Raw genomic sequence first — 17434 nt, 5'->3', positions numbered from 1 at the left:
CATTTGATGTTTAAAAATATTAAATTAAGCGGAAATTTTGAATTTTTAAGGACAAAAATGACAATAATTCACATAAATAAAATAAGGTAACATGAAATTTTTCCAGTTCGTTTTTTTTTCCAATAAAAAACTGATGAAACTTTAATAAAAACTGCAGGTGTGAGTCTGAGTGTTGAATCTTTGTTTAAAACATGTTTGGTTTTCCTTCAGTGGGCAGAAAATCTAGAAAGTTTAATCAAGTAAGTAGAAATACTTCAAAATAAAATTACTCAAGTAGAAGTAAAAAGAAGTATTTGGTAAAAAGTCTGATCAAATTATCAATCATTTAATATTTAAAAATTACATCATCACATTTATAAAAATATAAAGTTAAGTGTAAATGTTGGTATTTTAAGGACAAAAACGACAATAATTAGTATCAGTAACAAAAAAAAATTAAATCAGGCAACAGAAATGTTTTTCAATTCAGTTTCTTTCCATAAAAAACTTAAGAAACTTTAACAAAAACTGCAGGTGTGAGTCTTGTTTGTTTAAAACATGTTTGGTTTTCATTCAGTGGGCAGAAAATCCAGAAATTTTACTTGGGTAAAAGTATTGATACTTATAATAAAATTACTAAAGTAAAAGTAAAAAGCACAGTGTAGTAAGAATACTCCTAAAAGTATTTTTAAATTGAAACATCAGATCCTTTTTGGTGTTCTAGGTGTTAAATAGCCACACAAATAAATAAAAGATCTGTGGAGCAAGAGGTGAAGGAGGATGAGGATAAAAGAGATGAAGGTTTTAGTTTGGAGGCTGTTCTCAGAGTTGCAGAAGACGCTTCGTCCTTCGTGAGAAGTGGACGTCTCTCGTTTGGGGAAAAAAAAAATAGGGTTGATATTGGCAGATTAATGCGCAGCATCTTCCTCTGCCTCTGGAGACTTTCATCTACAAAACACGGGCCCAGAGGCAATCATGCATTACACCAATCTCTACGTCTGCGCCTCCTCCAGCCTTCAGACGAGCCTGCTTAAATCACCGGCCTCTCCCCGTGGAGATTTAGGGAAGTCATTGGAAGAGGAAGGCAGCCTCTGCAGAATTTCGCCTCGTTTTGCTTCTCTCGCTCTTCTCAGACTAGTTCTTTGCTGTGAACCTGAACGGGAAGCGATGGGTTTTACCGTCTGCGGCAGCATTTGAGCAACAATCCAGCCTGGAGAGGCAGAGATGTTTCTGTTTGACGGTGTTACCTGATCCACCGAGCGGTGTCATTTCCCTGGCATGTATTATGCATAACCTGGCAGAAGCAGAAGCCGCCTTAGCTCCCAGCCTTATTTTCCTCATTTGATTGAGTCTGTCTGCAGGTGTGATTTATTGTTCCTGTTCTGCTTTCTCTAAGAAATACAAAACATTTGTCTTGCAGCACTTTGCATTCATGCCCTCTGGTCCGTCACACGCCGAGCAGAAACTTTTGCATCCTGATTTTTGTCTGTTCGCTTTGGCAAGTGACTGAAATGTTAAACTAAGTTCTTCTGCATGCTTCCTGTTAAAGCTGCAGTATGTGACTTTCATTTAGAAAGTATGTTTTCTGTGTATTTGTTAAAATTGTCACCATGTCCAGTTTAATATGAGACGGATAATCTGTGAAAAGATCAATCCGTTCCAACTCTTTCCTGAGCTACTATTGCTGTTTGTAGAAATGCATTACTTCTGACCAAAAACAACCAATCAGAGTCAGGAAGTGGGTCTTAGCGCTGTCAATTGTCCTCATGTACTTGCTGCTAAATGTGCTGTAACTAACAACTTACAGTTATTACAGTTACATTCTATGCTATCAGGAACAGCAGAGAAACAGAGGAGAGTGATTGACAGCACTAAGACCCGCCTCCTTGCTCTGATTGGTCGATCTTTTACACATGTATATATTCTTTTACAAAAGTTACATACTGCAGCTTTAAGGAGAAATCTTTAGATTTTATCCAGTTTAATAGAAGCATCTGCTCAGATTTTTTCATATTTCCCTTCTGTCGTCTTTAATGCTCCTAATTCAAACAGGAGATTGACTAAACTGGATCGCCCAATCCAAACTTGTTCTCCTAATTAGCAAAGTAATTATTTATTAATCAGTTAGTGGAGAGACTCGACGTCTTTCTCTGTGAATTGAATTAAAATCAGGGCTTCTGAATGTTTAAAGACCTCTGAGATTAAAATGAAAGGACAAGCTGTTTTATTAGCTTCTGACCAATTTACTTTCAGTCTTAGTTAGTAGTTAATTAAAGTTGTTGGTTTTTATAAGTTGCAGATTATATGACGTGCATTTTGATGTTAAATCAGAATTCAGTTTTTATTGCATTTCTCAGCGTTTCTTGCTTGATTTTATTTTGTCCGCCTCTAACCAGACCATTAAAAGCGAGATTGTTTTATCTAGAGATGCATCTGATCTATTAACTAACTTTTCATTTCAGTTGAGATTTTGTGGAAGATTCATCTGGTATTTTCTACCCAAATTGTTTCAAGGATTCAGACTTTTTTTTGCCCTTATGTTTTATCCAACTTAATTTAGAAGATTTATTTGCACAGAGACAAATAAGCACCAAAAATAATTATTTGACGGCAGCAGAATTAGATCTCTGCACAGACAGCAAAGACTTTAGTTTTGGAAGAAGGACTTTAAATTCCCACAGAGACGCTGTGATTTACAGCTTGTTAATGCAATCATTATTACTTATTAATTAATTGAGTTTAAAGCAACTTAACGAACGTCAAGGTTCAGTTCACAGCCCAGCGCTTTAATTTAACGACGGCTGTGTCTGCAGCTTTTATTTTTAAATAACCCACTTTATATTAGCCACACTCATGCCTTCATATCTGAGGCTCTGCTGAGTGCTGGGATTAGTGGGATTATAAAAATGCACTTTGTTGTGATTACTGGTACTTTACATTTTATTGAATCACAAAGATTTGTTGGTAACTAGATTCCAGGATTTGTTCTCATTAGACCAGCTTTTGTACATCCATTTCCAACTGAAGCCAGATGTTGACATACACTTTATAAAAGGAAAACTTTCTCTGTTTTGGCTCAGTTTGGATTATCAAAATTATTTGTTAACTAATTTCTTCACAGTTAAAAATTTACACCCACTTGTGGGTAAGCTGAGGTAATTTAATTTATACATAAATTTGAAGGAAATGCAAACAAAACAACAAAAGCAAAAGAATGACAAAAAGCTTAAAGTACAAAACTAAATGTTGGTCTACATGTATAAAAATACTGAGGCTTTCTCTTGATCTTAAATTTGTTTGTTCTGGATTAGAGGGGCGTACACTGAACCCTCGTTTTTTGCGGGGGGTTGCGTTACGATAAGAACCAATAATAGGCGAAATCCGTGAAGTTGTTACCTTTATTTTTTACAATTATTATTCAGCATAATTAAATACTCTACATTGAAACCAAAGAACAAAACCTGTTTTCAGGGCCAAGCATTTTTTTTAACAAATATAACGCTTTCTTACAAATAGCTACAGTAAAATAATCATTTTAATCATCAATATGAAGTACAGTAGGACAAACTGTGACTCGTTTATTTCACTGTTCCTCTGACTGAGATGCTGCAGCCTCACTTCGCTCTCCAGTGTCTTTTTCTTCTGAAGCCTGAGGTGCAGGTGAGTTTTATCGAGAGAAGATCATAGTTATCAAAAGTTATTGTTGCTCTTTTTTCTTCTGGGCAAAAATATTTGCCAAAATTTGCCAAGCAGCATTAAGTATATTTAAAGACTGTAACGTTTTTGGCACATTACGGTATTTAGAGAAGAAGTGCAGAGACTGTTTAGCCAATCAGGACGCAGAACACAATGCACTGTAAAAAAAAACTGCACAAAAAAATCAGCGAAGCTTTGAAAGGTGAACCGCGTTACAGCGAGGTTTCACTGTAAAGCTAAATGTTGGTTAAGCATAAAACTAAATATTTAAGTATAAAACTAAATTATGTTTAGTATAAAACAAAATTTGGTTTAGGTATAAAACCTACCAAAATCTTTGGTTTAGTTTGTAAACTAAAGTATGACATATCATCTTATGATGACAGTAAACTTCACATAGGAGAAAACTAACTGGAACTTTTCAGCAAGATATCTGAGCTTGTTTTAAGTCAATGATTCCTTAATATTGATGAAAATGTACCAGTTCCACTGGCAGATTATTTCACTTATAACAAGGAAAAAAGGCCTTGGATGAGCTTCTCTAGATGTTGCTGAGATTTTAGTTTTTTAAATCTTGGAAATGTTCTTCAGGTGATAAAAGGCCGACTTTGTAATTGTCTTTATATGTATCTGGTTGTTCAGGTCAGAGTTCAGCCCTGGTCACTGGTTTCTAGCTGTAATATCTGAAGCTGTGTGCTGATAAAAAAAGTTTAAGAACAGGTTTGAGTCAAATCAACCTAAAGCCTCGAGTCATTTCAGAGTAAGAGCTTGTTGAGGCGTCAAAAATTCAACTGATTAAATCTCAGGGAAAATACATCACAGACACTCGTTTATAACGGAATAATATTTATTCCGTTATAAATATTGTGATTTGTTTATGTGTGTGTGTATTATTGCTTCACAGTTAACTGAGGAGTTGCCATTTGTCAGTTGGTTCTACCTAAATCCAAAGTTTACAGTTCTAATTAAAGATTAAGCACTTTATGACTTCCTTTAGTGTCTATCTGTGCAGCTTCTGCAGGGCTGTACTACAGTTCATAAAATACAGCCTTGGGAAAGGCAGTTAATTAGAACAGAGACCCAAGAGAACCTAAATTTATCACATTGTGAAACTCTGCTGAGCCTTATCTCTGGGTTTTACAGCTTTAGAACAATGTGTGCACGTTTTCTATCACTGAAGAGCTGAAAGTGCAGAAAACTTGCTGGAAATGTTCGCATTCTGGAGATATCTTGACCTCACCAAAGACAACGAAAGACACAATAGGTTAACAAGGGGGAAATGATAACGGGCTTGTGAAAGGGTCATGATGCAAATTCAGAACATTCATCATTGAAATGGAAAGAAATTCAGAGATATAATACCAACCAGCCAATCACAAACTGATTGGTGCTCTCTGCAGTTTGCTCCAATATAGGAGGATTTATTTTTTACTTGATTTGGAAGTATTTGACCTGTAGAGTTTCTGAAGACCTTTAAAGGACATTACTGTCAGAGAAATATAGAATTACTAATTTATATGAAGTTCAATCAATCGTTTAACTTGAAGGCAGAAATAAGGCGACTTTTTCAATTATTTTTATGAAAGGACTGAAGAGATGAGACACATCATGATCTTTTATGGAACTGTTGGATGGATGGATGGATGGATGGATGGTTGGATGGGTGGTTAGATGTGTGATTGGATGGATGATTGGTTGGTTGGATGGATGGTTGGATGGAAGGCCTGATAGAGTTATGAGGGCAGCCTGCGATGATGGATGAGTGGCTGACAGCTCAAGGCGGCTCAACAGCTGCAGAGCGACCTGGGTGGATGGATGGATGGATGGATGGATGGATGGATGGATGGTTGGTTGGTTGGTTGGTTGGTTGGTTGGTTGGTTTGGATGTTTACATGGTTGAATGAACAGATGGTTGGATGGATGGATGCTTGGTTTGTTGGTTAGCTGGATGGACAAACAATTGGTTGGATGAACCAATGGTTGTTGGATGGTTAGATGGTTGGATGAACAGATGGTTGTTGGATGGTTGGTTGGATGAATAGATGGTTGGATGGTTGGATGGACACTCAGACATGTTTCATAGATTAAATGTTTTATTTTCCTCCATTTTCCTGCGGTTTATTAAATCTCCTGCCTTCTTCTTCAGATTTCTCTGTTTGCGTCTCAGTTTGTTTTGATGAGATTAATCTCACTTACACCAAAACAAAGAAGCCAAAACTTTATTTAACATGCACTTAATGAAGAATCAGTGAAATGTCACTGATTTAAAGATGAGCAGTGGCTGTAAACACCAACGCAGTAGATAATCCAGCAGATTCTCTCATTACCACTTGGCTTATCTGAGCTCACGACTCGACGGCGAGTTTTCAGGAGATCAGCCCCTGAAATGAAACAAAAACATCTCCTTTCTCAGGAGACATCAATCTTCTGTAAATTACTCCATCTTCTGTTTTCTTTTTTCTCTCCCCTCTCATCTGTGGATGCAATCAGAGGGTTATGAAATAATCTTGGCACCTGGCCGGGTCACTCTGCAGCCGTCGAGCTGCCTTGAGCTGTCAGCCGCTCATCCATCATCGCAGGCTGCCCTCATAACTCCATCACGCCTTTCAGCGCACACAGATTGGCTCAACTCAGTGGGGAACGCTGAAATAAAGCTCACAAAGCTGCCTATGGAGAAGCCCTTGAGCAAGGCAGTTGACCCTCCGCTGCTAGCCAAGCACTTATTAAAGGTGACCTATCATGGTTCCTTCAGCAGGTTAAAAGAAATCTGATTTTATTCTGGTCAGTTCTGCCTATTTTGAGTTTTTTTGGCCCTCCTGTCACTTTAAATCCAAATAAGCTGCTGCTGTCGACGCCCCCCAACTCAATGTTTACTACTTCTCTTTGAAAAGCAAAAGTGGGACCTCCTGCACAACCAACAAGAATGCAGCAAGTGGTTTCTGGATGATAAATTAACATTAAAATTACATTTATTTCGCCATGTGGTCTTCCATGTTGTTTTTTTGTTTTTGTTTTTTTCTTTTTATTTTAAGTTAAATGTGAATTCTTACTTAACTAAATTAGAAGTGGAGCCTCTTGCACAACCAACAAGAATTCAGCAAGTGGTTTCTAGATAGTAAATAAACAACAAATTTACATATATCCTGACATGTTGTCTTTCATTTTTTGCTTGTTTTTGTTGTTTTGTTTTCATTTAATTTATAAAATTTCCTTTAGTGATTTAATCAAATTGTGTGTAAGAATAGCGTTAGCATTGCTGCAGCTAAATATGGATTGTAACTAAACTAAGCACTTGTGTTTTGTAGTTACCATTGCAGGTCGCAAACAATGGTAAATTCAGCTGACCAGACGCACTGGAACTTAGCTTGGGTTGCTAGGTAACAAGCTGGCACTTAGCTTGGGTTGCTAGGTAACAAGCTGGACTTTGCAGGGGTTGCTAGGTAACGGTGCAGTGCCTCTTGAATGTGACTCAACAATCGGGAAGTTTTTGAAATGTCTCATTTTCCAGACACAAAAAAACATGAACTTATTGCCAAAAGATGTCTGTTTGTTTTTTGTGCCTGGGCTGTTGAGACACAAATGAAAATACAAAAATACATAAAGTTTCATAATAGGTCCCCTCTAAAATACAGCCAAAGCTTTTGCATGGCTTCGATCAAGTTATATTTATGCGCCAGAATGGACCAGTCAAAGTCCAGAGCTTAAAACAAAAGTTTAAAATTGATATTCACGTATCAATATGAAATGTCAGACAAGATGTACAGAGCTGGTGGAGATAATGATGTGTTGGTTTACACAAAGAAGAAGAAGTTATTTTTGTTTTTTTACTGGAAAAAAAAAAAATTTTGGCTGAACCTTCAGATCCTTCAGTTTTGAACTCCATCTCTTAGAAAACTTGAGAGTTTATTTCTTTTTGCCTGAACTATTGACTTGGTTTCTCTGCAAATCATCTACAAAAACTAAAATCCACCAAACATTCACTCTTCAAATCCATATATTTTTATGAGAGGAAGCTGGCTGCTTCTCTGTAGCCGACCCTGATCTTTAACCTCTAGAAAATTATCTAAAAACACATTTTTCTGTTTTTTTTTCCCCCCCAGCCATTGAAGCTGAACTGCGAGCTGTGCAGCATCGTGTCCAGCTCCGGTCAGATGTTGGGCCAGGCTGCCGGCGCGCAGATCGACCGCTCTCCCTGCATCTGGCGCATGAACAACGCTCCCACGCGAGGCTTTGAAAACGACGTCGGGCGGCGGACCACGCTCAGGGTCGTCTCTCACACCAGCGTGCCGCTGCTGCTGCAGAAGCCGCAGCACTTCTTCGGCCAGGGCAACGACACCCTGTACGTGGTGTGGGGGCCGCTGCGGAACATGAGGAAGGACGGGAAGGGCATCGTGTACAACATGCTGCGGCAGGCGTCGGAAAACTACCCGCACGCTCGCATCTACGCCACCACAGAGGACCGGATGAACTACTGCGACATGGTGTTCAAGAAGGAGACGGGAAAAGACAGGTGAGACCAACGGCACAAATTGATTAAGATTAAGTATTGAAATAATCAGCAACTAACTTAATCAATCAAGTTTTAAGTTTATTCGGGCAGCACATTTTGGTGACACTTTATTTGAAGGGGTGTGGATAAAAATCACATGACATAAACATGAAGGAGTCTTCATAGATGTTTACGACTGTTTTCATTCAGTAAATAATGTTCGGCAAAGTTGCACTAAAAGTTGCATTTAAAGTGTCAACTTTTTATTGTTTGGTAAATAATGACAATTTAATGCAACTTACAGTAAAAGTTGCATTAAAAGCGTCAATTTTGAAATATTTGGTAAATAATGACATTTTTAATGCAACATTTAATGCAACTTAAAAACTAAAAGTTGCATTAAAAATTGCATCAAAAGTGCCAACTCTCCATTATTTGAAGTTCAGTTATTTCTTTATTTGCACTATAATAAGCTGTTTTTTAAATCCAATTACTGGTCAGAATAATTGATTAGTAAAATAATCACCAGCTGCAGTCCTACTCCTGATTTCTGTTTGTTTTGCCATGAACTCCTCTAAATTTTGCAGTTTAGTTCATCTCGTCTCTGATCCTCCCTCTGATCTTTCATCAGAGTTAGATTTTCTTGTAAAGAGGTTCAAAGTGACACACGAGGCTGTTTAAGAAGTAGCTGTGGAGAGCAGCGCAGCGGGAAGGAGACAATCCAAAAATGTTGGTCTGGGGAAACGCTGGTTAATTAGGCAGCTCGGGTTTGGCTCTCCTTCTGAGATCCAGCTGCCCAAACAGATTGACTCGTTCTATTTTCACTAAAATAAATAAAAAAATGCAGAATTAAAGTTGCAGGTCAGTTTTCTGTGAGATAAATAATAATTTTTATGAACAGTTGACCTCAAAGTGTGTAATGTTCCACCTTAAAGTGAACAAATCATAATTTTATACAAGGTTTCATCTTTACTTGTGTTCAGGATTTTTATTTAGCTCATGATAATTATAATAATCTAAAAAAAATCAACAGTTTATTTGTTTCTCTAACATATTCAGACATGGATATTTAATTGTTTATGTGTATAATTCGTAATCTTATATTTTTTTAAAATATTTTTGCCTAAAAAATATTGAAGTAAACAATTTTCCGTGAAAATGTCAAAATCTGCACAGAATCATAAAGATTTAACTCTTAACAGATTATTTAGACAGATTATCAGCAAACTTAAAGTTAATTTGGGAGTTAGATTCACTTTAAATAGTTACTTCTAGTATTTCTAGGTTTTCTGGATCTAAAGTATATTTGCTCTTTTAAGACCAGCTCATGATTAGAGATGCACCGATCTGACATCAATATCTGCTTGGTCCCAATATTTAAAATAATTCTAGATTGGGCATCAGTGACCATATGCCTGATCTATAGGGGCGGATCTATTCAGTCTAATTCTATATTTTCTGCTCTGAGCGACATCATGCTTTATTATTTATTTTACATTATATTTAGAATTCCTTATTGTACTTTCTAAAAAATCTAACAGGTTTGTTGCAGTTTATTTTTTACACGTTTGACCAAGATGGTTGACTTCTTGTGTTTCGGTTTCATGTCTGAATGTCTGCAGCAGCTAACAGTAGTTGCCCCACTGTTGCCAACTCTGCAACATTCCAGTCAAAAACAAATCAGAATCGGCAGGTCAGGCTTTTTACAGATCGGTAGTCGATCTTGCAATCGGTGCATTCCTATTGGATACATTTTAAACAGTTTCTTGAAGCTTATTTCATACTTTCAGTATTTTTAGGTTGGGATGTATTTGCCCTTTAAAAGCTGCTCATGCTGTTCCTCTTTGTCTGCTGATCCGCCTGAGAGAACTGCAGGTTAATGCCTGCAGGAAGGCGGCAGCAGGCGTGCCATTGTTGAGGACAAACCTCATCTCTTCCTGCTCATCTCCACAGAGCGCCGCTCTCCTGCCGCTCCCTTATGTCATCAAGACCTCTCTTAACTTCTTAAGAGGATTAACATGTTCGGTAATAGGCGTAGCATCCATTTCATTTCAGCTCCATTGTGCGGTTCTCATTCAGGATGGCAGCAGTAACACTGAATTTCATGTTCGCCGTCCCGGTTTGAGCGCGGCTCAGCTGTGCAGAAACCCAGAGAGCGCAGCTAGAGGTGTGGGATTAGGGACGGATGCTCAGGGAGAGGAATCTCATTACGGGACGTTACGCTCCCGGGGAAGACGCGAACCGTCAATTGATGCTGATTGGTAACACAGACCCAACTCGAGGAGCAACAATGAGGCACTTTGGATGAATATGAAATGAGAAGTTTCTCTACATGCCTGTCTTGTCACAATTTTGGCTGCAAACGCTTCAGCGCTCTGACACAATGAATATCCACGGAAACAGTTTTCAAATTGGGTTATATGGCGTGTGTAATCAGAAGGGAATAACTGCTGTCATTAGCCGGAGCTAATTCAAACTGATCCAACCCTGCAGCTCTTTGTTGCTCTCTTAGCCAACTTCAGACCCGAGTCCAAAAAAAACACTCTTAAGAGCGCATTACTGCAGCAGCTCCTCTGTAATTTGTATTTGTGCATGCAGTGGCGTACTGTCAGTGCCTCCCTACTGGTGCACGGATAATAATCAGCCTGGTAAAAGAAAAAAAAGATGGAACAGTGATCAACACTACTTCTAATTATCCACATTGCCGCCAGCAGATGAGAAGATGCGGCGTCTCGGCTTCCACTTGCATGGCTGATCAAGACGAGCGGCGTGTCAGAGCCGAGCACGCTGCAAAAATACAAAACCTTACCAAGACATTTTGGTCTAGTTTCTAGTGTACATATCTCAGTGCTCTTGAAATAAGACCAAACTAACATTCACATAACATTTCAGCAAGATATAAGAGCTGGTTTTAAGTAAATAATTGCAGAATATCAGTGAAAAAGTTCTAGTTCCACTAATTTATAACCAGCTGTGCATTGATTGCAGTTTTCTGGTCGATTACGATCTTTTACAAGCCTGACCTGCTGATTCCGATTTTGGCTGAAACCAATTGTACTTTGTCTGAATTATTGCTAAATATAGCAAGAAAGTCACTAAGTTGGTAACAACTATTGTTAATTTGTTAAAGAAATTACCCGGTGAGTCGGTCCGTCAGTCAAACATCTAAAAGTAAAAGAACAGAGTGGTTGATTTTTAGACCTTTGATGACATAGATAATATCAGTGAATAAGTATCAGCTGATAATCGATTTCACTAAATTGAAGAAATTGACGCCCATAAATTGGTGCACCCCTACTCCTAACAAGACATTTTTCCACGTTACAAGTGAAATAATCTGGAACTAGAACTTTTTTCATAAATATTAAGGAGTTGCTGACTTAAAACAAGCTCCAAATCTTGCTTAAAATTTACTTATAAGTTAGTTTTTCTTATTTGAAGTGGACTGAGATTTGATATGATTTTGTGTTTTTGCAGTGTAATTCTCCAGAAGATCATGTGGTTTGTCAGGAAACTCAGTCGTTTCTGCAGAGAGCAGAAACTGTGTCATTATGAAGTACAGAAAGAAAGACAGCGAGTTGCTCAGGATGGAGAGGAAATTAAAAATCTTTTTAAAATAGACGTTTTGTACGTACAAAAACAACAGAGTTTAATTGATAAATTCACTCCTGTGTTTGGGAAAGAGAGGGAAAGGGTTATTAAAATGTCAAAATGTCAAGATTATAAAAAGAAAACAGAAAACAACATCTCAATAGCTCTTCTTAAAAAGGAACAACTTTATAATTAAAGAGAAAAATGTGAATTTAAAAGTTTAAACCACTAGAAAAAGCCTTTATGGGTGAAGCTGTTGAGTGATTTAAGCATGGAAATAATACATTTGACATTTCAGACAAATTGGTATCAGCGATCGGCCAGCAACGATCAATTGGTGCACCCCTATCTTTTTTGTTTGTTTTTGCAATTAAAAATCCCAGATCACAAACTATTCTTAAGAATATAATTATTGTGTAATGTTTTTATTGTCACGCTGAGCAGCTATAGAAAGCACCTTTAAGTTTAGAGGAAACCCGCGTTGATGACCGAGATGAAACATCTTGATGATGGGAGCGTTTGTTGCCTCTGATCATCCTGATTCTCTCCGAGCAATAAGGAGGAAATTCAGTGTAACAGATAATAACTAGAAAATTCCTGAAGAAATTTAACTGGGGCCTGCCAAAGTGTGCCCGTCGGTTTGGACCCAGCGTTCTGATGCTAACAATTTGCATCAATGCTAAAGAAAGCTGCAATGTAATCAATACAATCAATAGAATCACAATAATGTTAAGTAAACTGGACATGCACCATTCAGTATGATAAAGTAAGTGTATTAGCTAAAATGAGCAAATATGCTAATGTTAGCGTGAATGCTCTCTGTAGCATGTGGGATATTATTAGAATGTTCTCTGTAATTTACTTAATTCCTTCAGAATACTAAACATGGCAGATAAGTAAGAAAAATAGGTAATAGCTTATTTAAGCTAAAAGGCTAATGCTAATGAACTGCCTTGCTGTGCAAGGCAGTTCCCTAACCTGGGATAAACAGATAATGCAGAATGATATCACTGCACCGCCTCCGGTGGTGCACTGTCCAGAGGGGCATTTTGAGGCTTTTATTTTGAAATTTGCAGTAAGCTTCATATTAAATGCCCACACTAATCCAATGTGTAAGAGTGCTTTGGATAAACCAGTCACATAAAGCCAAAAAGAGCAATTACATGATGTAAAAATTCCCAAGGCTTTTATTTTGAAATTTTGTTAAGCTTCATTTGAAAGGGTCAAAGTCATCCCATGTGTAACAGTCATTGGATTAAATCAGTCATATAACGCTCAAAAAGCAATGACCTGATGTAAAATTTTCAGGGCTTTTTTTTTGAAATTTTCAGTAAGCTTCATTTCAAAGGGCCAAACTCATCCCATGTGTAACAGTGACAGGGTTAAATTAGTTATATACAGCCCATAGCAGCAAGTTTTTCTAAAGGCCAGCTCAGTCCTCCTCTGTTTTAACTGAACTAGTAGTTCAACTACAGTGATGCGATTTGTAGTCCTCAGCAAATCTCCCTGCTCTGGGTTCCGTTGCCATGGTAAATAATCCTCTCTGCCAGCTGTGAGTGAGACATCCAGGGGAGACAATTCTCTGTTTGAGCCAGCCAGTTTGACTAAAAAAGCATTGCAAAAACAGTTTCCCGTGCTCGGGAACCGTAATACATATTCAAAAACCGTTTGAAGCATATGAGAGGGCTATTTGTCGTCTCACATAGTCCCGCCATTCATATCTCTACCTCACTCACAGTATTAACAGCAATGAGATAAAAAAGTGTGTGCCAAGGTCTGAAATTTTCAGAAATACATGGAAGTGAATCAGTGAGATCTGTCTGCTACCCTGGCGCATGACTTTGCTCTGAAGCACCTGGAGAGAAAACTGTAAGCGCTAGATAATTTTTGAAAACATTTGACCGGAGCAGGCACGCGTATCAATGTCATGACCAAGTTTGATACCAATCATGCAATATTTGTGAGCGTGAGGGCGAGTTAAAAATGATTTGGGGTCAAAATGTCGCTTGACTCACGAAGCGGAGCGCCTTCACACTCTGATTTTTCCAAAATCAAAAACTTTGGGTCGCTTAGAAAGAAGTTGTGGACAAACCATAATACATATTGACGTGCTGTCTTCACTTTAAAAGAGATCACGGACGTATCTACAAAATGAAGTTTGAATGGCGTTTCTACATAAAGTTATGACGACACAGAAAATCCTCAAAAATAGGGTATTTTCAGGATTTACTGGTTGCCTCGTCCCCTTGACGAGAGATGCACCTGGTGAGCTCGTTAGTGATTTTGGGGTCGTTTTTGCTTTTTACGTCGCCATGGTAACTCCAAAGCCCACCAAAAGTAATAGCTCCCCTCCCGGGAACGAGCCGCACGTTTTGATACCACTTTTGTGGGTGGGCTCGCAGCGGTACGAGCCGCATTAACGGTAACGGAAGAATAATAAATAATACGTATTAAAGAAACATTCTATTGGGTGTAGAACAATAGGTGCCTGCCATGCAATGCATGGAGGCAGTGACTGACTTGCTTCGCAAGTCAGTCACTGCTCTCCTTATGCATTGCTATGGGCAGGCCCCAATGAAAAGCTGTGGCTGTAAATGTGAGTCAGCCGCCTCGGCCTGTGATTCATGTGAGTGTGGGCCGCGGCCGGATGTCTCCCAGGCCGGGCCGCTCCGTTATCAGCTCTGCCTCCTGCGGTTGTCAGAGCGTATCGGCGCGCTCCCGTGAGCGGCGGCAGATAACGGGCCTCACGGAGACACCGCACTTAAATCACGTTGTCACTTTACAGCGGCTGTGTGGCCGGGGTCTCCGCCTCCCATCCGCCCACTTCTCCACTACCAACAGCAGACCGGGGCTCAAACCGGGGCTTTGCTGTTTCCAGCAGCTTTAAGGTGATTCAGTTTTGATCACTCTTAAATTATTGATTCCTATTAAACATCCTCCTGTTTGTTTCTACAGTCTTAATACCTGCCAGGGCAATTCAGCATTAGTCTGAAAAGGGGAAAAGATGGGATCTGTTGATGCAAAGCTTTTTTTCCACAAAATATTCTTGAATGATGAGATTTCAGTCTGCTTAGTTCAGCCTATTGTGAGCAATTTTACAGCCTCTGGTCACTTTATATCCAAATAAGCTGCTGTTGCACTGCAAAAACACAAAATCTCAGCAAGTATTCTAGAGCAAATGTCATATTTCACTCAAAGTAAGACGAGGCTTATCTACAAGGAACTTTTCAGCAAAATACAGGATCTTACAAGTCAATAATAACTTAATATTTGTTTAAAAAAAAAGAAAAAAAAAGCACAAGTTCAATTGGCAGATTATAACAAAACATTTTTAAATAATCTGGAAATGGACGTCACTTTTCACCAATATTAAGGAATTATTGACTCTAAAGAAGATACAATTTCTTGCTGAAAATTTCTGATTAGTTAGTTTTTTCTTATTTTAAGTGTACTAAGATATTTGCTTTAGATTTTGTGTTTTTGCAACGTGGCCACGCCTTCCAACTCGACGTTTACACTCGCACATGAAAATGGCTGCAACCATACAGCTTTGAAAAGCAGAAGTCGAGTCTCCTGCACAACTAACAATAATACAGCAAGTAGCGTCTGAATAGTAACAAAACTCATTGACTTTTCCAGCAGCCATTGTACAGTGCATACAGCAACAAAACCAGCTGACCAAACGTGTTGAAGCTCTACTTTTATTGCTAGTTAATGGGCAGCGCTTTGTTTGGGTTGCTAGGTAACGGTGTCGGCCATTACCAGACACCAAGAAACATTAACATATCACTGTAAAAACCCTCAGGATATTTTTTAAGCATGTGGGATGTTTTTAGATGCAGTTGAAACCAAAATGAAAGTCTAAAAACGTGAAAGAAGTGAATTTTGTGTGATATTTCCCCTTTAAACTGAAGGTAATGCTGATCAGGTTTCCAGTGATGCTAACAGCTTAAGCAAAATAGTTGATGTCTCACTTTTCATATATATTTTGCAGCAACCGCTTCTGTTTATTGCCTTTTACTGATCAACCCATAAAAATCGGAACCCGTAATAAAAATTTAAGGCTCACTGTCGGACCAGTCTGGATATTATGATGGTCTGAGCTGCTCTGCGTTAACCTGAGCATCCCAAAGAGCTTCCTGTTATTAAACCGACGTAAAACCCAGTGAGTCGTCATAATGAAGGGTTAAAGCTTCAGAGTGTGTCAGCGTAGCTAAGCTGACACTGAGCTCCGTAACATTACAAATCGTTTCAACTTCCCTCACATCGCATCTGTTACGGACCTGAGCAGAGAGAAATGCTTTGGAAGAAAACTCTGTCACCTGATTGGTCATGGCAGTCTCTTTGAAGTACCTTAAAGGCTCCTGATTGGCTCTCTTGGAAGCAAATCAGATTCTGATGGTTTCCTGCTGCTTGCTTCTGTTTGAAGACAAAAAATATGATTTTTTTTTCTTTTCCAAGTTTATAAAAGTTTAGAAATTGTTCTCAGGCTTGCTGCTACAAATGATGAAGAAATTACTTTTTCAATGACTTTTTCCAACTATGAGATTCGGCACATCTTTCCATAAGAACTAATTTTCCCAGAACTTTTGTTTACTAGTGTGAACGTTTCCCAAAACAGGGTCATTTTGTGGATAAATCCTCAAACGGCAGCAGTTTTCACCACAAAAACCAAAAGAAAAGTAAAGATAGTTTAAAACTTAGGTGAATCCGCAGAAAGGTTTAACTAGCTGCGTCTCCATTGACTGTAAAATTACGCAAAAGGGGTTTAGGAAAATAAATTAGCCTAATGGAAAAACGGCAAGTTTGAAAAACACTCAGGTTTTGTGATAAGGGATGGTTTTGACACACCAACAGTAGAGTTGCTTCAATGGGACAGAAAATGTAGAATCCTTAAAATAAAGTCATAGTAAAAAGGAAAAGTACGTCCAGTTTCAATCCTAGGGTTTTATCAGGAAATACCGCAATGTTCTTGTATTTAACTGGCTGTATATTTTTTTTAATTAACTCAAAAAACAAACACCATATTTCACTCTAGACATATAACTGTACAAATTGGAAATACTGACTTAAATTTGCTTAATGGAAACACCAATTTTGCGCGTATTTCGCAAAACTGCAATGGAAACTCTTTGTTCTGCGTCACACGGGTCACATGATCAACAACCTGGATGTTACTACTGCCGGAGACCACGAAGAAGACAACAGGAAGTGGTTGGAAGATGAAGGTGCAGAATGTTTTTTTTTATTGTGTGATCAAACGTATTCACAGGTGATTTTAATCTTTTCTTATTTAATGGAAACTGCAATTGCGAAATTGTGTTTTTTCAACATTAGTGGCATATCTACAAAGTGTTGCTCACATTCATGCTACTGACAAATTTTAAAGTGATTTTCCTGATAAGACATTTTATCGCCAACAATTTAAAAAAAACAACTGATTTTTTTTTTTTACACATTTAAAAGTAAGTGAGTTGGTGAGTTATGGATTTAAAAATAAAAATGACAGAGAAGTTTGAGGGAAGTAAAAAAAAAAAAAAATCATCCCTAAGTGGAAAACTTCTCGGTAACACAGGTGTCATTTAGTTATGGCTCATTTATCTTGGTGTAATAGAAATCACCCTGAAATGCAGAAAGCATGAAATTACAGGACTTTTTTTCTATTTTTCTTATTTTACA

At 38.1% G+C, this 17434-nt stretch overlaps 1 protein-coding gene across 3 annotated transcripts in view; it reads left to right on the top strand.

Moving 5' to 3' along the window:
- Window positions 1-17434, top strand: part of st6galnac3 (ST6 (alpha-N-acetyl-neuraminyl-2,3-beta-galactosyl-1,3)-N-acetylgalactosaminide alpha-2,6-sialyltransferase 3) — a 94151-nt gene that overhangs the window by 32221 nt on the left and 44496 nt on the right. For 2 of the 3 annotated variants that reach the window (XM_044133673.1, XM_044133675.1), the window contains exon 3: window positions 7776-8185. In XM_044133673.1, the coding sequence (XP_043989608.1) occupies window positions 7776-8185 (410 nt within the window). Of the gene's footprint in view, window positions 1-7775; window positions 8186-11641; window positions 12323-17434 lie in introns of those variants that run through there. The other variant, XM_044133674.1, reaches the window with a different exon arrangement.

This window comes from Gambusia affinis, linkage group LG12, assembly GCF_019740435.1.
Source record: "Gambusia affinis linkage group LG12, SWU_Gaff_1.0, whole genome shotgun sequence".
Lineage (NCBI taxonomy): Eukaryota > Metazoa > Chordata > Actinopteri > Cyprinodontiformes > Poeciliidae > Gambusia > Gambusia affinis.
This window is presented reverse-complemented; position numbering and strand designations above follow the sequence as displayed.